Source organism: Aspergillus aculeatus (genome assembly GCF_001890905.1).
Source record: "Aspergillus aculeatus ATCC 16872 unplaced genomic scaffold ASPACscaffold_9, whole genome shotgun sequence".
In the NCBI taxonomy this organism is placed as follows: domain Eukaryota; kingdom Fungi; phylum Ascomycota; class Eurotiomycetes; order Eurotiales; family Aspergillaceae; genus Aspergillus; species Aspergillus aculeatus.
The window spans coordinates 1,080,586-1,103,619 of record NW_017962984.1 but is presented as its reverse complement, the minus strand read 5'-3'; the positions used below and the strand labels follow the sequence as shown (position 1 = coordinate 1,103,619).

At 53.1% G+C, this 23,034-nt stretch overlaps 8 protein-coding genes across 8 annotated transcripts; 5 read left to right on the top strand and 3 right to left on the bottom strand.

Annotated features, from left to right (window-relative positions):
- Nucleotides 1–99: 99 nt before the first annotated feature.
- ASPACDRAFT_79288 (uncharacterized protein) lies at nucleotides 100–931 on the top strand. The gene has a single exon (XM_020205366.1). It carries the CDS (start codon nucleotides 339–341, stop codon nucleotides 855–857), a length of 519 nt encoding a protein of 172 aa, XP_020055733.1. The 5' UTR covers nucleotides 100–338; the 3' UTR covers nucleotides 858–931.
- A 213-nt stretch (nucleotides 932–1,144) lies between these two features.
- On the bottom strand, nucleotides 1,145–2,423 carry ASPACDRAFT_52771 (4-nitrophenylphosphatase; the record flags this gene model as incomplete). The annotated part of the gene is made up of 5 exons (XM_020202657.1): nucleotides 1,145–1,816; nucleotides 1,921–2,012; nucleotides 2,078–2,146; nucleotides 2,249–2,270; nucleotides 2,331–2,423. The coding sequence occupies 5 exons, from the start codon at nucleotides 2,421–2,423 to the stop codon at nucleotides 1,145–1,147; spliced, it is 948 nt and encodes a 315-aa protein (XP_020055732.1).
- Nucleotides 2,424–3,055: 632 nt separating this feature from the next.
- Nucleotides 3,056–4,408, bottom strand: ASPACDRAFT_44055 (replication factor C subunit 2; the record flags this gene model as incomplete). Its single annotated transcript, XM_020201366.1, has 4 exons — nucleotides 3,056–3,220; nucleotides 3,281–4,084; nucleotides 4,150–4,228; nucleotides 4,287–4,408. The coding sequence occupies 4 exons, from the start codon at nucleotides 4,406–4,408 to the stop codon at nucleotides 3,056–3,058; spliced, it is 1,170 nt and encodes a 389-aa protein (XP_020055731.1).
- A 2,541-nt stretch (nucleotides 4,409–6,949) lies between these two features.
- ASPACDRAFT_30026 (WD40 repeat domain-containing protein) lies at nucleotides 6,950–8,970 on the top strand (the record flags this gene model as incomplete). The annotated part of the gene is made up of 4 exons (XM_020199698.1): nucleotides 6,950–7,266; nucleotides 7,376–7,503; nucleotides 7,556–8,142; nucleotides 8,206–8,970. 4 exons carry the CDS (start codon nucleotides 6,950–6,952, stop codon nucleotides 8,968–8,970), a joined length of 1,797 nt encoding a protein of 598 aa, XP_020055730.1.
- A 1,095-nt stretch (nucleotides 8,971–10,065) lies between these two features.
- On the bottom strand, nucleotides 10,066–11,190 carry pdx1 (putative pyruvate dehydrogenase complex component Pdx1; the record flags this gene model as incomplete). Its single annotated transcript, XM_020201365.1, has 2 exons — nucleotides 10,066–10,910; nucleotides 11,112–11,190. 2 exons carry the CDS (start codon nucleotides 11,188–11,190, stop codon nucleotides 10,066–10,068), a joined length of 924 nt encoding a protein of 307 aa, XP_020055729.1.
- Nucleotides 11,191–11,666: 476 nt separating this feature from the next.
- ASPACDRAFT_79285 (uncharacterized protein) lies at nucleotides 11,667–12,731 on the top strand. The gene has a single exon (XM_020205365.1). It carries the CDS (start codon nucleotides 11,690–11,692, stop codon nucleotides 12,557–12,559), a length of 870 nt encoding a protein of 289 aa, XP_020055728.1. The 5' UTR covers nucleotides 11,667–11,689; the 3' UTR covers nucleotides 12,560–12,731.
- A 196-nt stretch (nucleotides 12,732–12,927) lies between these two features.
- On the top strand, nucleotides 12,928–17,347 carry ASPACDRAFT_79284 (cohesin subunit SMC1). The gene is made up of 6 exons (XM_020205364.1): nucleotides 12,928–13,129; nucleotides 13,186–13,279; nucleotides 13,364–16,334; nucleotides 16,386–16,693; nucleotides 16,746–17,112; nucleotides 17,180–17,347. The coding sequence occupies exons 1-6, from the start codon at nucleotides 13,099–13,101 to the stop codon at nucleotides 17,195–17,197; spliced, it is 3,789 nt and encodes a 1,262-aa protein (XP_020055727.1). The 5' UTR covers nucleotides 12,928–13,098; the 3' UTR covers nucleotides 17,198–17,347.
- A 514-nt stretch (nucleotides 17,348–17,861) lies between these two features.
- Nucleotides 17,862–19,838, top strand: ASPACDRAFT_29487 (glycosyl hydrolase family 79 C-terminal domain-containing protein; the record flags this gene model as incomplete). The annotated part of the gene is made up of 4 exons (XM_020199644.1): nucleotides 17,862–18,090; nucleotides 18,251–18,350; nucleotides 18,407–18,931; nucleotides 19,028–19,838. 4 exons carry the CDS (start codon nucleotides 17,862–17,864, stop codon nucleotides 19,836–19,838), a joined length of 1,665 nt encoding a protein of 554 aa, XP_020055726.1.
- Nucleotides 19,839–23,034: the final 3,196 nt, after the last annotated feature.

Genomic DNA, 23,034 nt, shown 5'->3' with positions numbered 1-23,034 from the left:
TGCCGACCGAGTTCATGACCGGCTGGGGTCTCGAGGAACACCCCGAGGGCAAGAGTCTATTCATCCATCCATCCGAGATCTTACCACCGGTGACTGTGCCCGAACCCGATCCATCGCCGTCGTCGTCATCATCTTCAACTTCTACCTCACCGGATCAACCGAAGAAGACGCAGCAGACCTCCCAAGCGATCCGTCACCTGCGGTTCCGGATGGTCAACCGACTCACGCTCCTGAACACGGTCACGGAGACTTCGCGAAAGTCCAAGAGGAGAATCCCGGCCATCGCCCTCACGTTCCCGATTCGCTGGCGGCCGCCGCTGGGGCCGATGACGGAATCGATGATGGCGTCGTGCGTCTGGCGCCAGGACATGCCGCAGTTCGTGACGCGGATGATGCGGCGCGAGGTGGGCCAGCGGCTGCGGAAGGCCGCGACACAGTCGAACGACTCGCCGAAGCGGCAGGTCTGGACCTCGGTGCTGCCGCTGGAGGAGGGGGAAGGGGCCGAGCTCGTCGCCGAGGAGGCGCTGGTCGATGCGCTGGCGAAGATGGAGCCCATCGCGCGGATGGAGACTGGTGCGGTGCTGGTGCTGCGGCGCACCGACTCGCCTCAGCTGCCCCTGTCGAGCTTCTTTCATCTGCCACAGACGAGTTCCAAGGTGCCCGTGTTCGATATGACGCGGCTACTGGCGGAGGAGGATCTTCTCGCGTGTGGTAAATTCCAGGGCCAGGCGGCGGTGTTCTTTAGACCGGACGACAAGCCCACGGTCAATGCGATGCTGGGCTTGTGGAAGCTGGCGGGGTTGTTGAGAGATGATCCGCATCTTGATACGCACCGGGACCTTGAGCCCGAATCCTGATAAATCATGCTTACATCCGCCGCAACACTACGCACACTGCAACACCATATGTATGTAGCGGAGATTCACGAAGGCTGGTGGGGGAACATCCCCTGTATTCTATGCAACCTAAACCTGTACACAAGACGGGAAGAGAGGAGCCAAACCCTATCACAACCCCCCCTCCCGGTTGTCCACAATAGTAACTACCCCGGGTTCAATAGGTTCCATCCCCCCAAAGCCTTAGACTCTCTCAATTCCAAATATCCCCATTCCCATCCCACCCAAGAAGAAACCTTGGAATTGAATCACTCACACCCGAGCAAATCCGCCAACCGATCCAAATAAGCCGCCGGCCTGACCTCCCCCCGCAAAAAATCCTCCTTACTACTCACCCCCGTCAAAACCCCCAACGTCCCCCCCAACTTCCCCTCAACCCCAAACCGAATATCCGTATTCGCGCGATCCCCCACCATACACGCCCTCTTCCGGTCAAACTGGAACTTCCCCTCGATCGCATCCATCATCGCCTGATTCGGCTTCCCCAACGACACGGGCTCCTGGCCCCCCAACATCATAATCAACGGCGCACTCATCGACCCCGCGCCGGGGAACAACGTCCCCGCATTCGGCAGCGTCGAATCGATATTCGTAGCCAGGAATACGGCCCCGCGCCGGATGTAGTGGAACGCCAGCGCCAGCTTGAGGTAGTTCACATGGAAGTCGAGGCCGACCAGCACCACCCCAACCTCCGGGTCGAGGAGGCTGGGGTCGCCGGCGGCGACTTTCTTGTAATCCTCCGGCGTGATCTCGCGGCGGTAGGTCGGGTCGGTGCCGCCGAGGAAGGGGACGTTCTCGGCGCGGAGTTCTTGCTCGATGCCGGTTTCGCCGATGACAAAGACTTTGCGTTTGTTGGGCGGGAGGGAGAGGATGCGTGAGATGTAGATTGAGGCGCTGTAGGAGGAGGAGAAGATTTCTTCCTGTTTCGTGAGGGGGGTGGTGGGTTAGTGGTGGGGTTTGGGATGTAGAGGGTTTGGGGGTGGAGGAGAATATGGCTGTCTGGGGATGAGGTGGGAAAACGTACCGTTGTGCTGGGAATGCCCAGTCCCTCGAGCTTCTTCACGTAGTCGGCGCGCGACTTGGTGCTGTTGTTCGTCACGAAGACCACTTGTTTGCCTGGCACACGGGAAGGGGATTAGCTTGTGCCTGCGAGCAGCGCATCCCCTCTGAAAATATCATACCTTTGCTTCTCAACAGTTCTAATGTCTCGTTCGTGCCGGGAAAAAGGTGATCCCCGGACCAGAGAACCCCTAAATTGCAGATCGAGGGTCAGTCGGGCCTTTGCTGTAGGTGCTGTTGGTGTAGAACCGCGGAAGCTCTTATGTTATATCGGACTCGTGGCGAGGACGTACCATCGCAGTCAAACAAAAACACCTGGATGATAAATTAGCCTCTGTAAAGTCCAACACAACCTGTCCCACTGAGGACACTCACATCAAACTTGTCTATGAACTCACGGATGCCAGCCGCGTCGCCGGTCAAATAGCGGGGGGTGTGTGTGGATGCGGGGTACTCGGAGGAAGCCATGAGGGTGGACGGCGGTCTATATGCAGTGCTCTAAGGGTCTATTGCAATGTCGCGATATGCTGCTGCCTCAAATGTATGTACCGGAGCAAGGAGGAAACGAAAATCTAAAGATTATTTGTGTCATAAGAAGTCGTGATGCGGCACACTCTATTCCGGCTCTCGTCCGGCTCGTCGGTGAGCCACGAAGCGGGCCGCACGTGAGGAACCGGCGATGGAGGAAGGATGCATGCACGCATGCCCTCCGTGTATGACGTTCCTACACCTACATGGGTCCCCATTGAAATTGAGTTAGAGAGAAGTATGTTTTGACTTGTTCATTATATTTCATACAGTCGTCAGTCTTGGCTTCGCTCCAAGTTGCAGATTTGGACTTTGGGCGCGCGTCCGAATGTTTTCCATGACTACCGGCTCCACTGTATACTTCCGTGCTACAGGACGCGATGCATGAAAGAAGATGACAGAGTCTGGTGGCTTTGGTGAGGAAGCATTCTGTAAACTTCTGTATCTTTCGGATGATGATGAGTCGCGTCAATTGGCCTCCTGACACCTCTATCGGCGAGGCCTGCCAATCGAATGACGTCGCTCAGAGCTTAGAGAACAATACTAGGTAGTGGTATTGCCGTCTTCGACGACTACGCGCCGCCTAAGATGCCGGAAAGTTTGAGTGCGACGTCAAGGATAGTCAGGTGCTCGTCAGCCCCGTCAACCAGACGACGGTCCATCTCCGAGAAGACCGTCACGATCTTATTCTTCTGAATATCGGGAATAGCATCGTTGTAGATCATGCGCCGATACAGCTGCATCAGATTAGTATTGAGACTCCACAAGCGACGTTCAGAAGTAGAATATAGAATTACCTGTAGAAGGAGCTGACTGGCACTCCATCCATCTGCAATAATATCCGTAACCACCTTGGAAACAGCATCATAAGATGACCCGACCTTCATCGGCTGCAGAGCCCGGGTCAAATCATCCAAAACACTTTCAGGGACGACACCAGCGATCTCCTCGATGGTCCTGACAGTAATCAATTCCGAGCTTCCATCTGCCATCTCCGTATCTTCATCATCGTCCTTCTTCTCGACCCTACCGGCCCCGACCAGCTTGGCCGCACTTTGCAAATAGGTGATCGCACGTCGCAAATCACCTTCACTACAGCTGATCAGCTTGTCAACCACACCCTCTTCTAATCTCAAGGTTTCCAGCTTGGCGATCTGGACCAGCCGATCTCCCGCCGCCGTATTGTCCAAAGCCTTGAATCTGAACTTGCTGCATCGACTCGCCAGTGGCTCGATGATACGAGTCACATAGTTGCAGACCAAGCAGAAACGGGTGATTCGACTGTACTGCTCCATGGTGCGACGAAGAGCGGACTGCGCGTCCTGGGTCATACTGTCTGCCTCATCAAGAATGATGATCTTGAATGGAGGACACGGGTATTTGGCAAGGTATTCCGCACCCATGCCTGTTGAGTGACTGAGCTGGGCACGAGCAAAGTTCTTGATTTTGTCGCGCACGATACCAATACCACGTTCATCGGAAGCGTTCAATTCGAGGATGCGGGAGCGGTAGAGAGTAGGACCAAAGAGCGACTTTGCGAGAGCAAGAATTGTGGAAGTCTTTCCGGTACCGGGAGGGCCGTAGAAAAGCATATGAGGGAGCTAGAGATCGCCCGTCAGTTTTCCTGGCTCTTAGGCGACGATGCAGATTTCGGAAGTCGTCGTACATTAGAAGCTTGCAATGTGCGTCGGAGAACCTTGGTGGTGTGATCTTGTGCGGCGACATCATCAAGAGTCTTGGGGCGACTATTTCGTGGTCAATGTGACAAGCATTTGAGGGCACATTGGGTGGAGAAGCGCCTACTATTTCTCAACCCATGGTTGTTGTCGGCCTTGTTCTTCCTTTCCATCCGTTGGCTTTTGCTTGGAGGTACCCGAAGCTGCTGCTGCAGCCCGGGCTTTGTTGCTGAAGAAATTGGCAGCCATCTTCAATCGGTGACGGTTGAGGTGAATTCTACTCGACTTGTGGGTGCTGACGCTACTCTGGGATGCCCGGGGAACAAGGCGGCGAGAGCCCTGAAAGCGTGTCGGAACGCGTCTCCACGTGATACGCGCTGACCGCCCGCCCACTTTATCATTTGTTATCGGCGGATGGGGAGCAGACCAACTTGGGGACTATGATGAAGCTCTTAGTATGGGGCACGGTAGCTTTGCAGGACTGCACAGCACATACTCAGTTGTCTTGAAAGCCGCAGCAACAAAATAGAGCCCTATGCCTAACGCGGTGATGGTCGCTAGTGCCCCTGATATTATCGCTACTTTGATTAATGCCTCGTTGGCACTCATCGCTGTCGGATCTTGACTTCAACAAGGTGATGTTGAGGCATCGTATCAATGCGCCCGTATGCTGGAGAGAAATCCTTATCCACGGGAGTGCGCTTTAATTCGGGAAGGGAAGGAACAGGCTGGCGGCAGAATGCATCTGTGGAAGCAGCTGGTCGGTCCTCGTTGAGCATCGCATCAATTGCATGCGCAAAGCTTGAATGCTGATCTAGCGTACATGAATTACCCGCGAAGCAGCTCTATGACCGATCAGAATTGGCAGACGCAAGGCTCATGAGAGCTTCAGATGAAGATTTCCATAGTGGGACAAATTAAATAATACAACAAACTTCCATTGCAGTTTTAAACTGTAAACTCGATAGTATGCGATGAGAAGACAAGCGAAGAAGTGTTATGGGCAGCCATGGCAGCATGCCAAATCAATGTGGTTCGCCTAATTTGGACTGGATCGTTATCCTTTATACTCTTTAAAATATTTAGCATCAGGTCGCTTCTAGTGTCTGGTCGAAAAAAAAAGTCAAAGAATAAGAAGCCATTGAAACATTCGAGACAAAGATCATATCTATTGACTGATCTGAGACACGAGAAGTTAGGTGACTCGAAGGGAGTCCCGAGCATTCGCTGACTCGCTGGGATCTGCCCTGATCTACCGGATGAAGTGGGTTGGCTCGGATTCTTGGTCCAGGCACTACCTTAGTAGTAGACTATCTACTAGTTATCTTAGATCGACTGCATCATCGAAACGGGGAATTGAACGCCACTAAAGCGGCGATGTGACACGGAAGAGCAAGTCCAGTTAGAGACTAATGCTGCGACTGGGATCAACTGCAGGTTGAAATAATCGGGATTCTGTGGTCGAAAAGTCTCCTGTTGGAGGAAGGGACTGGCCCAAGCTTTCCCCCATGGCGCGTTCTTTCGCAGGGCGCGTGGAATGAGAGGCGGTCGCGCTGCTGGTGCTCGTGGCCCTGGCACGCTCGATAACAGTCGCCCTGATCCAATCACCAGGTCGGCGCTTCGCGTCAATGAACAACCAAAGACGATGACGTCGAAGCAGGTCGTCTTCTCTTCCAACAAGGAAGCGATAAATCTATCGATTTTGATTCATTGACTTGTTGACTGACTGACTGGGAGTAGGATGTTGCTCTCCATGCTTACAACTTGTACGATAATCCTGGTATGGTGGGGGAGAGGAAGGATAACGGAAGTCGATAGTAGTCGGTGGTAACCAACCTGCAGGCGATAAACAATAATAATTAAATCATCATCTGCAGCCGCGCGACCAACAACACATGACGGAGACGGGGCTTCCCCATCTTTCCCTCCCACTCCTACCCAAGAGGACATTGTATATATGAATGACCATTATTTTCATCAGGGTAGTCACTCACATGAATTACCAGTTCTCTAGTGACTTTTTTCTTTCTTTTTTTTCTTTTGTTTTCTCCAAGGAAAGGGCCATCGTCATCTAATCAATTCAGCTGCAGTGTCAGGCCAACCTCCCTGTGTTGTTCCAGAACTGGTTTAGCGCACCCGACGCGTGACTGAGTGCGGTGGGTGCAGTGGACACTGGAAAGTTCCCCTTCGAACGGTCGAGCGACAGACACCCAGACTGCGAGAGGGAGAGGAGAGAGGGAGGGAAGCCCATCGCCGCCGCCGCCGCTGCCAACCAGCCAGCCAGCCAGCCAGCCAACCCTTCCTTGGATTGATCTTGTCTCAACCCTTCTCCCTCTTCTTTCTCACCAACCCAAAGTGGTCGGGTCAATCTCAAATGACCTCCACAATTTGTGCCATTCTATCAATTCAGTCTTGGGTCTGGTGAGAGACTCTGTCTGTTTCATTCCCTTGCCGCCGTTATCCTCACTGCCCGCCTACTTCTCAAGTTTATTTGGTTTCATTGAACCCGTAGCGGAGCACCAAGGCTCGCCTGTTGTCGTCAACACTCCCAACTCTCACCCTCACCCCCCCCACGAACCTTTGAAGCGCCGATTGATCGACCAAATAAACAATCAATAAAATAACAGACCTACGAGAATCGCTGCTCCTCTGACTTTACTTCGCATCTCGCTGCGTTTGCGACTCATCGACCGTGGGGATCTGTCGCATTGACCCTACTTGACTTGATCCCGCTTTCGACCGCCATTTGTACTGTACTTCGTGAGGATTGGTCACCCCTCCCTCGAAACCATGGGCGACCCCCGGAAGTTGGATCCTCCTGCTACCCGCAGCGCAGCAAGAAGTGGGAAGTCGCCGGAACGTGCTGCCAATGCATTGTCTATCGCATCCCCTCCTGGCTCAAGAACACCCCCTAGTATGCCAGCAAAGAAGACCCTCTTCTACCCCGAATCGCAAGGGAGACAACAAAAGAGCCGAAACACCTCAGAAGCGATCGATCCCGATGCGCTCGCGAAGGCTTTAAGGGACTACGAGGACGCTGGAAACCCTCGCGAGAGAACACCCGGCACAAGCCCCAGTCGGAAGAGGCAACGAGTATACGGCGACAGGTCAGTAGCACTACACTTCTGGCACCTTCCTACATCAGCTCGGTCATTTCGATCATATTGTGAAGCAATCCCTTGAGCTCCTTGCTAACGTGCCTACGCCGCCTTATAGATTCATACCCAACCGTGAGGGGCAAGACCTGCAAGCAACCTACAGCCTCCTTCATGAAGACGGCTGTCCCTCGACTCCCTCCAAATCTAAGAAACGCGCTCCTCATTCGGAGCTTCATTTCCAAAAGAGTGAGTCTGCACACAAGTGTGGCGCTGATCCCCTTGGCTAATGACCACTCAGCCGAAGAAGCAAACAGAATGTACTCACGGGTCTTGCGGAGTGAGCTTTTCGGAAACACCGTTCCTCAGGCGGACCTAGACTCATTATCGCCGGATCCGCTGCTGGGGTTTGCGAACGGAATCAACGACAAGACTCGCTCTCATACACCTCCGTCACATGTCGTATCGAACCTCCCCCCAGCCAGTATAACGCCGTCCACTCCCCATAAAAATCTTTTCAACTACGCCTCCTCACGCGCTGGATCTGGTCATCCGACGCCATCTAAGACCCCTCGAAGCCAACATGGTCCGAACCTGAACGTTCGGTCAGAGCTCTACAGCCTTTCCCCGATCCGATATGACAGCCAACGGATATTGGAAAAACCCCGCAAACAGCCTCGCTACGTTAATAAAGTGCCGTATAAAGTACTTGACGCACCCGATTTACAAGATGACTTTTATCTAAATCTGGTAGATTGGGGAAGCAGTAATGTTCTTGGTGTTGGTCTAGGTAATTCGGTCTATATGTGGAATTCGCAGACTGGAAGGGTTACGAAACTGTGTGAACTGAAAGATGATACTGTTACGAGTGTGAGCTGGATTCAACGGGTAAGTGACAGATGTCCTACAAGGGAAATCTTCGATACTGACTCGAATTTTTGTTTAATTTAGGGTACTCACCTTTCAATTGGTACGGGCAAAGGACTTGTACAAATCTGGGATGCAGAGCGATGTCGTCGTCTAAGAACGATGATCGGACACACTAATCGAGTCGGAGCCCTAGCGTGGAACGACCACATTCTGACCTCAGGGTCACGAGATCGCCTGATTTTCCACCGAGATGTTCGTTCACCAGATCAATTCTTGCGCCGTTTGTCCGGTCACAAGCAAGAGGTGTGTGGTCTCAGGTGGAACACGGAGGATGGCCAATTAGCTTCTGGCGGTAACGACAACAAATTGTTGGTATGGGACAAATTGAACGAAACTCCTCTCTATCGCTTCTCCGACCACACGGCCGCGGTCAAAGCAATTGCTTGGTCGCCTCATCAACACCATCTCCTAGCCTCGGGTGGTGGAACGGCGGACCGAACCATCAAGTTCTGGAACACGTCAACAGGATCCTTAATCAAAGAGGTTGACACAGGAAGCCAGGTTTGTAACTTGGCGTGGTCGAAAAACTCGGATGAGATTATCAGCACCCACGGATATAGTCAAAACCAGATCGTGATCTGGAAATACCCCCGCATGGAGCAAATCGTATCTTTGACTGGACATACTTTCCGTGTACTGTACCTGGCTATGAGTCCGGATGGCCAAACAGTCGTCACTGGTGCTGGCGACGAGACTTTACGTTTCTGGAAAATCTTCAACAAAAGAACAGGAAGAGAGCACGGTCGTGAAGGCAGTAAGCTGGCTGAATGGGGTACTATTCGGTGACAGTCTCGGCTATCATTCGCCCTTGAACCTTTGTGCTATGTCACGCTTGACCATTTATTAGCAGTTTCCGATATGCATTAGATTCGGCGTTCCAGGGCATTGGCGTTTATTCGATGCTGGGCATGTCCTTGGACGGTCTGGAGAATGGTCGTTTTCTCACGGTTTTCCTATTGGCATTTCTCGCATCTTGTGGATTTTCACGGCATTTACATGGGCGATCGCAAGTTTTCCTCTTCTGCATGCACATCGCGCGCTTGACTGGACCTCATCTGATTCTCACCACATGTACTTTGGCCCATGTCTTTTTTCTTTTCCTTTCTACTACCACGGCTTCCCCTTTATTCTTTATTCCCTTGATTTTCCTTTCTCGCGGCCCTCCTTGGGCCTTGGAGTTCCAGCAAGCGCAGTTCCAGTTTGACCCAAAGATATGAATTCTCTCAGCAGCGGCGCTCATGGTGTTTCTCAGGTGAAACCAAGACCGAGGCGTTGCCCTTCCCCCCTACTTTCTCAACCTTGGGATTGCTGTCTCATCTCCATCCTAATGTCATGATATACTTTGAACCTCTCTGTTCCCTCTCACTACTTTTATCCCATTATCTGCAACCGATGAAGAGATGGCGATTAAGCCGCAAGACCAGCAAAACATTTGTTTATACCACGCATGATGAGCTAGGAATAGCAGCTATCTCACGGGGAAGATGTTACGTAAGACAATACAACCGCCATGAGCTTTTTCTTAGATGTGATTTCCGGGCGACTCAGCGCATAAGTTCAGTCAGGATTGGCATCTTGAAGGGATATTTTTGATTTCTATATTTGGTAATTCCAGCTCACTACCAGCACATCAAAATGCACTTTGGTCTTATCCCATTACCTGTGAGAGTTGTAAATGTTGTATGTGTGTAAGGGTGGGTGTGTATGCTATACTTGGCGAGCATTAGCTGTGGGAAAGTAGACGAAGAAAGAAGAAGGCCTCCCCGATAGGACTATCAGTACTTACAAAATGGGGTAGGAAAGTTAATAAAACGTCATTCCAAAACAAGACATGCACGGGGAGAGACAAAGAAATAGCGCAATGTGAAAAGAAGAAAAAATCTATAGAACAAGCCGGCCCGGCTCAACCGTCAACAGCGACTTGACGCGGTCCAAGAAGACCTGAGCTCTCTTCTCATCGCCCACGGGGACCGTCAAGCTGAAGACGTTGGCCGCGCCCGCGGCCGGCGCTGCGCCGGTGACCGAGGAAACCGAGGAAACCACCTTCTTGGCGGCGGCCTTGCCACTGCCGGCCAGAATGTCGATGATATCCTCCGTGACGGACTTGGTTTTGGGGGTGACGACGGCGTCGGCTGCTGCCGCCTCCTCGGCGTTGAACTCGGGGAAGTACTCGCCGCGGGAGGTGCGGGCGGGGGCGGCGCCCAGGACGAGCTCGTCGAAGAGCTCGTTGGCCGTGGGCTGCTCGCGCACGGAGCGGGGAAGGTCCTCGTTGGCGAGGTCGGTGGCGCGCTCCAGGAAGGTTGACAACGGCACGGTGATGTGCAGCTTGTCCTGCAGGCGCTTCTGGGCGTGCAGCACGGCGGCCAGGGAGATGGGGACGGCGACGCGGGTGGTGGGAGGTGGACGGAAGACGGGGGCTTTCTCAACGACGGGAGTGGGTTCAGCTTCGGCGGGCTTGGGAGCTTCAGCCGCGACAATCTTGATGTTGCTCAGGTCCAGCTGGCCCAGCTTGGCGAAGCGCGCCGCTTGGGTCGCCGGGTACTCGGCGGGGATCTTGCCCAGGTAGGCGAGGACGTCGCCCTTCAGGAGTCGGCCCTTGGGGCCCGTGGCGGGGATCTTGGAGATCTCCGATTCCGGGATCCCCTTCTCGTGGAGCAGGCTGCTGACCGATGGGTAGAGCGGGTAGGCGGGGTTCTGGTACTGCACGGCGGCGGTGGAGTTTAGGCCTGTAGTGTGGATGGATGGGTTTGTTAGCGACGTGCATGTGTGTGTGTGTGTGTATGGGCAGCGGAGGGAGGCGAAGGCTGGTGGAGGTTGTGCTTGTGCTTGGATACGAGGTCTGAAATGAAGGCTGGTTGTGCCTGGTGGAAAAGAGGGCGATACTGATATTCTTTCTCTCCCCCCTTCGGAGTCGGCGGAAAACTCACGCTTCGAAGTGCTGATAACCCGGGGTTGGTGACGGGCAAGAGCGGCCGGAAGTCGGCGCAAAGGGAAGCTGGAGGCCATCTCTGTTGTTGCTGTTGTGGTAGGTCTGGAATCGAATCAATTCTCAAGTGGTGGAGATAAGAAAGTGGTGCTTCGAGAGAGTCGCGAGGCACTGCAGCTGGGAAACCCGGGAAACCAAGGATCGGACTTAGGAACCCACCACCACGATGATGATAGAGTTCAAGGAGCTCGGCGAGGTCGTCAAGATGGTCGCGATCTGTAATTAGAAGCTGCAAGGCATTCGGGCCGGGGGCAATGGCGCTGCGACAAGGAGAAGTGAATGTCCGGGGATGTTGAGGTTGTTGGGAGTCTCACCGATGGCCCGGACGGGAACATTTTTCTGCCGCGGATAACAACGGGCTTAAACGGAGTTGCGCATTCACCAGCTCAATCGCTGACTTGCTGTGGCTGGTCGAAGGTAAGCTCAATCGCATTTCTCTCGACTCTCCGGAGTTAGATCTGCATGCTAATTGTTATTTCGCTCTCGATTCCAGGCTCCCAACGCGACACTATACCCATCATGTTTGCTACACGACCTTCTGCATTCCGGGCATTCGCCCAGCAATGTCCTCGGAGTACCTTCTCTTCGAATTTCCAGACCTCAAGTCCAGTATGGCGATTTTTCTCGTACAGTGCTCCGCGAGCAAAGGCCGCCGTTAAGGCTAAGAAGCCCGTCGCACCACAGCCTAAGGTCCAGGAGCCGGCCGAAGATACATTGAGATTCGCGGGCAGACGGCCTGCGGGCTCAGGCCGATTAGCTGCTAAAGTCGCAAAAGAACCTAAGGGAGAATTGATGCTGTTCCAAGCGCCCTCGCACCGCAGCTACGTACTAGGCGCCTACGGTATCACGGCTTTTTGCTTCGCGTACTCGGTGTATAACAGCAATATCACCTTCCGCGACCCGATCGCACCTCTCCCCATGTGGCAGAAGGTAACATTTGGAAGTATTTGTGTCATGATGAGTGTGATGGGCACCGTCTTCATGGCCAAAACGAACAAGTTGATCAGGACCGTCAAAGCTGTCAACAAGAATGGGGAGGCCTACATTCGGTTCACGGTTCGCAGCTTCATCCCATTTCGCAAACCGTATGAATTCGACGCTCTGCCTCGCCAGGTTGCCTTCGCCCGTCGTTTGGTGATTTCCCCTGATGCTGCTAGTAAGAGAAGCACGATCCAGCAGAGCGCCCAAGTGAGCTTCTTCAGACAACCGTTGAAGAAGATGAGTATGATGTTCTACAAGACATTTCGGGCGATTCGTCAGCTGTTCACCGGCGAGGATTTTATCCTCATAGAAGTGGATGGTCAAAAGGGTGAATTCCGCATGGATGCGGCTGGGTACGTCTCGCAGGACTTCTTGTCCGTCGGCAACCCGGTGACTGTGAGACGCTAGAAGTGAGTTCTCGACCTGTACGATATTTTCCTCTTGATGTCTCAAATACTTAACCGTTGTTCCTTACTTTGTCACTGCTATACGCTGGGCTCATGTTTTGGGGCTGCGCATTTCTTACTTAACCCCACCGCTGCCTCCTACTACCATGTACATATTGTAGAAACTAGCATTCAAAACTAGCATTAAGCAAAATCTTCCTCCAAAAAAGAGATAAGCGTGGTAAGTAGAGGATAGGCGTAGTAACTAGTCGATAAAAGCGACTTGGGTGGAAGTAAATATGGCAACCACGTGACCCTCTCCGCAGCGCGTCTTCCCCCCCCCCCCAATCAATCAACCGTCCGTGACGCGACTTCGAGATAACCAAAGTAGTGAATGCTGCGCGAGCCCCTCCACACTTGCTCCGTGCAGCCCGGGCTAATCCAGCCTTCTCCCCATCCCGTGGTGGGCGCAGCTCCTCCATTCCTTCTGCATCCGATATCTGCATTTCTGAATCCGTCTTCTCGCGCGGTCGCAGCAACGCGCGACCCCTCTGTCGCAAAATGGGGAAGCTCATCCGACTCGAGCTTTTTAGTATGCAGAACCTCATCTGATTGACACCCCATACCACCCACTGACCTCCACATCAGACTTCAAATCTTACAAGGGTCACCACACCCTCCTCTTCGGCGATGCGTACTTCACATCCATCATCGGGCCCAACGGGTCCGGCAAATCGAACTCGTGCGTTTTCCCACCCACCTCGGAATGAACACCTCCGCGGAACACGCATCGCGAAGGGAAGTTTATGCTGACAATCAAACTCAGGATGGATGCGATTTCGTTCGTTCTCGGTATCAAATCATCCCATCTGCGATCTACGAACCTCCGCGACCTAGTCTACCGCGGTCGTGTCCTGCGGACATCCAAGGTGGATGCGAACGGCAATGCCATCGACGGAGCTGCGGACGGGGAGGAACAGCCCGAAGACGAGATCGACGGCGAACAGTCCCAGGACCCAACCGGATCGAATGACCCCCGGACCGCATGGGTCATGGCGGTGTACGAGGACGATGCGGGCGAGGAACAGCAATGGCGGCGATCGATCACCAGCGGGGGTGTCAGCGAGTACCGCATCAATAACCGCGCGGTCACCGCGCAGCAGTACAACGAGGCGCTCGAGGCTGAGAACATCCTGATCAAAGCGCGCAACTTCCTCGTCTTCCAGGGTGACGTCGAGGCGATCGCATCGCAGTCCCCCAAGGACCTGACGCGGTTGATCGAGCAGATCTCGGGCAGCTTGGAGTACAAGGCTGAGTATGAACGTTTGAAAGCCGAGGCTGAGGAGGCTGCGGAATCACAGACCGTGCAGCTGAACCGCCGCCGCGGGATCAACTCGGAGATCAAACAGTACCAGGAACAGAAGCGGGAAGCAGAGAACTACGCCAGAAAGGCCGAGGAACGCGATCAAGCGATCATCACGCATATTCTGTGGAAGCTCTTCCATTTCCAGCGCCTGATCGACGCATCCAGTGCGGATATCTTGAAGTACCAGGATGAGCTGAAGGAGTTCCGCCGCGGTGTTGAGAAGTACGAGAAGAACGTCGAGGACGCGAAGAAGAGCCACGCCATGGTCGGTCGGGATGTCGCCAAGGCGGAGAGGAACATTGTCAAGAAAGAGAAGGACATTGAAGGGGCGGCCAACGCCCTCGTCCCCGTTGATGAGAAGGTCGATATCACCAGGAAGAAGGTCGAACGCTTTGCTTCTCGTATCGCAGAAATTACGCGCGAAAAAGACACTCAATCGGCGAATGTGAAACAGCTGGAGAAGGATCTCAAGGTTGTCGAGAAGGCGCGGGCACAGTGGGAGGCAGAATGGCAGAAGACGATGAGCAAGCAGGGCGGCCAGCTGAGTGAGGCTGACTTGCACGAGTACGAAAAGCTCAAGGAAGAGGTCAGTAAGAGATCGTCTGCTGAGCAACTGAACCTCGACAACCTGCGCCGTCAGCGGAAGACCGAAGCCGAAGCCCTGAACAGCCTCAAGAGCAAATTCGAAGGAGCCGATTGGCAATTCAAGACCTTGGAATCTGAGACGCAGACCTTGGCCCAACGCAAAACTGCCCTCAACGATACAGTCAAGACAACTTCCAAGGAGATTGACCGCAAGAAGAAGGAACTCAATGCTGTGACTTCTGAACGCCTGCGTGTATCTCGGATGCGAACGGAATTGGAAGAAAAGTTGCAGGTCGTCCTGAAGAAACTGCTTGACGCGGATGATGGGAGGAAGCAGTCTGAGAGAGAGATCAGAGCCAAGGAACTGATTTCGACCCTCAAGCGCATTTTCCCGGGAGTCAAGGGCCGCGTCAGTGACCTTTGCAAGCCCAAGCAGAAGAAGTACTCCGAGGCAGTTAGCACTGTCCTGGGTCGGCACTTTGACGCGATTGTTGTTGACAATGAGAAGACAGCGAAGGAGTGCATTCAGCACCTCCGCGACCAAAGAGCCGGCCAGGCCACCTTTATCCCACTCGAGACAATCCAGGTCAAGGCCTTTAACTCGAACCTCAAGGGCCTCCACCGCGGAATGCGTCCAGCTATCGAGACCGTCGACTATGATGACTCGGTTGCCAGAGCTATCAGCTACGCATGCGGGAATGCGATCGTGTGCGATGATTTGGCGACCGCCAAATATCTTTGCTATGAGAGGAACGTGGATGCCAAGGCCGTCACGCTCGATGGCACTGTAATTCACAAGGGCGGTTTGATGACCGGTGGTAAAGGGCCTCAGCAGCACTCCAAGCGCTGGGAGGACTCTGAGGTGGAGAATCTGTACAAGCTCAAAGACAAGCTGTTGGCTGATCTTGCCAACCTACCCAAGGGCCATCGCCGCGGCACCGAAGAGGAGACGCTACAAGGTGACTTGGTTGGCCTGGAGCAACGTCTTGCCTACGCTCGGGACGAGCTCAAAGCACTCGAGAGAAACCTCGAGAGCAAACACAGCGAACTAGAATTCGTCAGAAGTCAGCTCGAAGAAATGCGACCGAAGCTGTCTGAGCGCGAGGATTCACTACAAGAACTCGACGAGACTATTGCAGCATCTCAACAGAAGGTCAGCAGCGTAGAGGATGAAGTGTACAAAAAGTTCTGCAAACGTTTGGGCTATGCCAACATCCGCGAGTACGAAGTTCAGCAGGGATCATTACAGGAGGAGGCAGCTCAAAAGAAGCTCGAGTTCACGACACAGAAAAGCAGGATTGAGAACCAGCTAAGCTTTGAGCGGCAGCGACTGCAGGCTACGATCGACCGCGTTGCTAGCCTTCAGGCACAGCATCAACGTGACGAGGAGTTAATCCAGGAGCTTCAGGCCGAACAGGAGCGCATCAAAAACCAAATGGATGAGTACAATGCTGAACTTGACGTTCTTCGAGAACGGCTTGAGGAGCAGAAGGAGGCATATACTCAATCAGCGGAGAACCTGACACATCACCGTAGGGAGCTCCAGAAGCGCACCAGAGAAGTTGAGGGCACTTTGAAGAACGTCAATGCCCTTGAGGCAGAGATACAACGCAATTCGTCCAGTCGATACGCTCTTCTCCGGCGTTGTAAGCTGGAAGATATCGACATCCCGTTGACAGAAGACTCCAATCCCCTGGATCAGCTTCCCATTGATGATTTGATGCAAGCAGCGGATCCAGACGCCATGGACGTGGATGAGGATGCGAACGGGGTTGGAGACGCCTTTACCGTTCAGGACTACGGCATCGAGGTTGACTTCGACTCTCTTGGAGACACCCTCAAAGAGGTAGGTTACTCAGCATCAGGTCTACAAGACTTCCCACTAATTTGTTGATAGGAGGATGACGAGAAGCTCGAAGAAGAACTGCTCGAGAAAGTCCGGTCTCTCAACAGCGAGCTGGACAAGATGGCACCTAATACACGCGCCATGGAGCGGTTAGAGAGCGTGGAGAACAAGCTTCGAGCCACGGAGAAGGACTTTGAAGATGCCCGGAAGCGTGCTCGGAAGGCGAAGGACGAGTTTGAAGACGTGATGCGCCAGCGGTCAGACCTCTTCAACAAGGCCTTCTCTCACATCTCCGAGCAAATTGGTCCGATTTACCGCGAATTGACGAAGAGCGCAAACTACCCACTGGGCGGCCAAGCGTAAGCCCGATTGGAGCTCCTTCTATTTGACCCGATGCTAACAGAGTGGCAGTTACCTGGACATCGAAGACTCGGACGAGCCCTACCTCGACGGTATCAAGTACCACGCCATGCCTCCGCTGAAGCGTTTCCGGGACATGGAACATCTGTCCGGTGGAGAGAAGACCATGGCCGCTTTGGCTCTGTTATTTGCGATCCACTCCTACCAACCGTCTCCCTTCTTCGTGCTGGACGAAGTCGATGCCGCCCTCGACAACACCAACGTTGCTCGCATTGCCAACTACATCCACGACCACGCTGCTCCGGGCATGCAGTTTATCGTCATCAGTCTGAAGAACGGACTGTTCCAAAACAGTGAAGCCCTGGTTGGAATCTACCGAGATCAGGTGGAAAACAGCAGTAAATCTTTGACTCTTGATGTAAGAACCCTTCTTTTCCCGGCGGACTCCTCACTGAATGAGATACTAATTGATTCCGTCCGTGCAGCTCCGTAAATACAACTAAACGATGATTCGGAAAGAATGGGTGGAGTGGACTGGGCTACTTGACTCTGGTGTGATGCGTAGAATATATCATTCTCTGGTCTGGTCTTGTTGTTTTTTTCTTCAATGAGCAAAATGGTTTTAGCTATCATGCAACGGATTAATGGGCATTTTCTTTCTGCTTTTTTGATTTTCACACTTTTCGACCTTACTCCGATCCCGGAAAGAAGTCCGGATCTTACAACACCAGCCAGTTTCGACAGCAGAGCTCTAGCCTTTCGCAAGTGAACCCCCAACCCCAAAAGATCGTCCCTCCCACCCCCGCCATCCCCGCAGACCCTTTCATCTCCAGCTCTCTCTAATCCCTGACACCCGGAAGAATTCCGGCCTCAACTCCGCCAATAAACCCCTAATGATCCTTATGAAGTTACATCGCACTTACATTAATTGCAGGCGAGTCAATGGCCTCCTCCTCTTGCCCGTTCCATAGCCGCTGGGCTGCACAGGATGCAATGGTATATATAACCCCCGGGATATGGGATGCAAATGTCCCACCCAAGTCCGAAGTACAGTACATGTACATGTCAGGGACCACTACACTGGCAGTTCCGTCTTTACATGAACGACCTATACCCCAGATCCCTCTTGATATACCCTAAGAGTACACGAAATCAAAACCAGCAACAATGATCCTCCACCACCAGGGTCATCAGCTACTCACCGCAGCCCTAGCGGCGCTGAGCACCACCGTCACCGCAGCTCCAGCCGTCACATCACCTAACAAGTCCTCTTCTTCTTCTTCTTCTTCTTCTGTCGTCGTCGTGAGCCAATCCGTCCCCGAATCCGCTGGCTTGCCCGTCTTGCATCCGTTTGTGTCGTTCTCGATTGAGTTTGTCTTCTTTCCGGATTATGCGGGTATGCTTTTTCCTCCTCTTGCCCTATTCTCTTGGGGTTTGGGGTAGTATGATGGGGAAGGAAGGATGGGATATGCCCTGCTTTTTTATGTTTCTAGGTGGGGGATGGTTTCGGCGGTGCATGCAACGAAGAATTCAAGGCTAAGACCAGATGATTTAAGGCAATCGATCTCATCCGAACACCTTCTCGAATAACTTGTTGGATAATCTGGCCGAGTTGGAGGGGGTCAAGCCTTTTATTCGGGTGGGGGGCATTACGCAGTAAGTCTTTGCCCTCTGCATTTGTTTGAGTATTTCGTGTTAACACGCCAGCAAAGAGACTTCGCCCTCTACGACCCGACCCTCCCCACCGCGACGAACGGCACCTACGTCCCCAGCATCAGCACGGACTACCCCCTGATCCTGACGATCGGGCCCTCGTACTTCGAGTCCTACTCGACCTGGCCGGGGGCCCGGTTCATTCACGGCTTCAACCTGGGCCGGAACACCTCGGCGCAGTTCGCGCAGCTGCTGGAGACGGTGCCGCTGGTGTGCGCGGCGCTGGCCAACGGCAAGCTGGCCTACTGGGAGCTGGGCAACGAGCCCGATCTCTACAAGACCTCGGCGCAGGGGGCGGTGCGGCCTCCCACCTGGACGGAGCGGGACTACGTGAATGAGTGGGTGAATAAGACGACGGCCATCCAGCAGAAGATGCGGGCGTCGTGCGCCGGCGGGGAGGAATTCGCTGACGCCAAGTATATCGCGCCGTCGTTTGCGGGGGTCTCCAATTGTTTGAACCCCGTGGTGACGTGGGAGAATGGGCTTGACAGGAAGGGGAATATCGCGCTGAATTCGGAGCATAAGTGCGTCTATCTCTCTCTCTCTTTTGGTTTGATTTTGCTGTTCGCTCAAAGTGTGTGGGTGGCCCTGCCCGTGTACTGACAGAAAGTCTGGCATAGTTACATTGGCGGCGCCACGCAACCGGGCGTTACACTGCAGAAGACACTAATGAACCATACGATGACGGTTCAGAGCGTCGCGCAGCATGTCAATGTCTCGACCATCCTGTTCCAAAAGAACCTGACCACGGATATCCCGTATATCCTGGGGGAGACCAATTCATTGTACAACGAAGGCGCGTCGGGGCTCTCTAATTCGTTCGGCGCGGCGCTCTGGGGCGTCGACTTTAACCTTTACTGCGCGTCGCAGAACATCCGACGAACCCACATGCACCAGGGACGCGACTTTCGCTACGCCTCCTGGCAGCCGGTCGACACCAACAGAACCACCATTGGCACCAAGGCGCCCTACTACGGCAACGTCATGGTGGCGGCTATGCTCCACGGCGGCGAGGGCGGCGAGCAGGATGATGTCCAGATCGCCAACCTTCCGCTGAAGCAGGACACCGAGGCCGCATATGCCGCGTACGTGAACGGTGCCTTGGCCCGGATTGCTGTCATCAACCTGGTGGAATTCAATTACACCGGGTCGACAACGACGGGCAGCAGCGAACGACCCAACGCGTCTTATGTTTTTCAAGTGCCCTCAGCCGCTGCTGGAACTACTGTCTCAGTGCAGCGGCTGATAGCCAATGGTAGTGACGCTATCACGGGGATCACCTGGGATGGGTGGTCGTACAATTATGAACTGAACAATGGGAAGCCTGTGCGTTTGTCAAATATCACGGCGGAAGAGACAGTTCCGGTTAGCACAGACGGAACAGTGAGCATCGAGGTTCCTTATTCGAGCGCTGCTCTCTTGACGTGGTAGGAGTCAGACTTTCGAATAGTGGATGCAGGATGGATGGCTTTCCAAGAGGGGGTTGCTCTTCAGATTGTCAAGCATGGCAAAGCAGGCTGCCGTTTTTGCAGCAGCCTTATAGCAAGCACTGAGAAGGTGCGCATCGTTGCAGAGAATTGAATACTAGGCTCTTAACAGGGGCTGGCGTGTCTCACGTTGCTAAGCCACGTCTTGTCGAGCTGGGACTGTTGATTCATGTTCACTTAATGACTCTGTATTTCCTCGTAACTTACCTCAGGATACACCACATCTACCCGTTCTCCTGACTTCGTGGCCCACTCCCGTAATGCATTCAGTCTGATGGGCGGAGTGATGGACTCTGTTTTGCCAGCCGATCAGGAGAGGCAAGCACGTCCACCATCGTGATCATCGACCTCCGCATTGAAAGAGGCCGAGCTTTGACGTCAAAAGCCTGCCCATCATGTTTCAAAGCCATGGAGAAGGCAATGGGGTGGAGTTCCTGGTCGATCCAAGACCAGACCGAAGTTTCGGAGAATTTAGCCCCAATCCCAGTAAGGCAGAAGTCAATAGTCAATTTCGGATGAGCTAAACATAACATGATTCCTGTCAGTGGTGAGTCGTCGGCGCTGCAAGCCCAGCCACAGCGGGACGTGAGCTTGTGTGGAGTCAATAATCAGTGTTATCCCGTATCCTCCGTTGCGTGGAAAAAGGGAGTCGACAGATCAAATGATCGGTGTACAGAAAACTCTAAGTCCGGATTAGTGGTGCGATATGTAAACTCTCGGAGCCATAGACCTGGCTATGGCATTGCTGGATAGACTTTAGAGGACGGATGGATGCCTTACGCGGTGGACCAGACCACACACATACAGCTCGATTGATCACTTTTTTCTTCCTGCAGCGGATCAGCTACCGGTAGAGAGTCCCCGTCACGAACCGAAAGACAGGTCACTTCTGCATAACTTTGATCGCTTATGGATCGGCTTGGCAAGTCATTCCAGCGCCATGGCAGCAATGATCATGACACATGGCACTGTCATTAATTTCAAAGGGATGTGGTCTTTTCGCTTGGCCCGTGTGAAGCAGTGAGTGCTCAGATCCCGAATTCTGCAAGCCACTATGTCGAAATTCCTGGAAGAATACACTCCCGCATAATTCTGTACGGACGGGGATGTTTTGCTGGCTGCAGCTCTCCCGTAACGGCAATCGCGTTCCATGACCTTGGTGAGAAAGAAAGGGTGTTGAGATAGAATTGACAGATGCTTTTGAAGGAGAGAGTGGCGATTTGTTTGCTTGGAAATGAAGTCGACGAAGAAGGGTTGGATTCATTGCCAACTTCCCCGCACCCGAGTCAAGACGGCCGTTACTTGCTTACTTACAGTAGTAGTGGATTAACTTACCTTCCCTGTTGCATTATTCATTGACTTTTCCCGATCGAGTGACTGCAACAGTAGGTTAGTAGGTTAGTATGCAAGTCGATCGGCAATCAACTTTCCAAGGGAGCTCTATGTTTGCTACCTCCCCTGACTGTTCTGACTGCAGGATCGGTGAAAATGCCTTGGGCCAATCGTCATAGTCGGATGCCAGATCCGCGATTGCCGTTGCATTGATTGTTCGCCAGAAACAATGCAATTGAGGGCAACTGGATGCTATTCAATTCGTAGCCCTGGAGTTTCCTCTTTGGTCTATTCGAAGAGCACTCTGGAGAGTGGTCTGGAGGGTAAGATCTGAATCGACCGACATACAAGCTCGAGATCGCGCAAGCCTATCGGGAAACTGAGGTCGGTTCCGTGCGCCACTAAGGGACACTGCGTTACAGTTTGAAACCTTGTTGCTGAGCCATTCATGAAAGCCACTGGGAAAAAAAGCATCAGTGCGATCAGCGGTCAGGCTACGAGCTCGCTCTGACACCCAGGTACGGTGGGTTACGCCCAACCTCCGCAATAAGCGCACTAGCTCTTAGGGCAGAGATTAAATCGAAATCATCAGCGAAGTTAATCCAGAGTGACCTGAAGCATGGAATCATTCCCACTGGTGGAAAGCCGAAGTCAGAGTCAGTCAACTGTCACTCTAGCGATACTATTCCTGTACGGAGATAGTAAGTGATTTGCCGTAGCACCAACATGCCACAAGGATGGCAGCAATTGACAGCAGCAGCCTATCATCAATTTCCGATTATGGGTTCCGAGTACTTTCCGAAGCCATGTGATCTTCACTGCTAGAAATAGCGAATTAGCTGCTGGTTCTTGCAGGAAGTTTGGCTTTGGACATCAGCTGCGTACGCCATTGGCGTCGCAAATAATCAGCAAAATAGCCAAATCAGATGATGATTGGACGAGACGCTTGTCTCTCTCAAATTGTGAACATTGGAGCCAAACGTACTCGTCGATCAAATTTTGAGATGAAGTACCAGTAGATGTAACATACGCCTTGGATGAAAGCCGTGACTAGTCAGAGATAATCGCACCGTATCTTGTCACCCTGTTCTGGACCTTCAGGGCCGTTTGCCTGTGCGACTGTACTCATATCGGAGGTCCTTGCGGTTTTGCGGCCAGGCATGCTCGCCTTCTTCCCAAAGCTGCGAATCACCGCCAGAATGCCCCCGAGGTAGACCTCGCTGTGCCATGCGCCGTTGGCGCGACCTCGCAAAATATTGATAGTATGCTTCTGCATGATGCAGTCGGACGAATACATCCACTTGACATCACCAGATTGAGTCTTAGTTTGGGCGTCGGGAGGAGCTGAGGCAGCCATATGCAATCTTGGATGGCACAAAACCGGGAATTTGGAGGCGAATTAAGACGGTAAATTCATCAGGCACCATACACGTACCGGGGTTAGGCTATAGTATGCGGAGCATGACAAAGTCTTGTGTGCAATAGTGCCTGGCCTCTGCCTGTGGGTATTTGTTATCCTTGCATTAGTTTTGCACGTCAGAACCGCCACCGGGCTGGGTTAAACCCCACTGACAGGGTCGAGTGTAATCCAATGTTGACAAAGGTACTTTTGTTCGGGCCTCGTATTGCCCTCGATCGTCGACCCCGATGGGAAGTTTCAGTCGGCGCCTTCGCCGCGATACATGGTGGCAGCGCACCTATATAACCTGTTGCTCGAGACCTAGAGAATTGAGCTTAAGATACATCTCAAGTTACTACCCTCGGAGCTTCTCTTCACGAAAAATATCGGTATCTGCTGGCGCAATAGC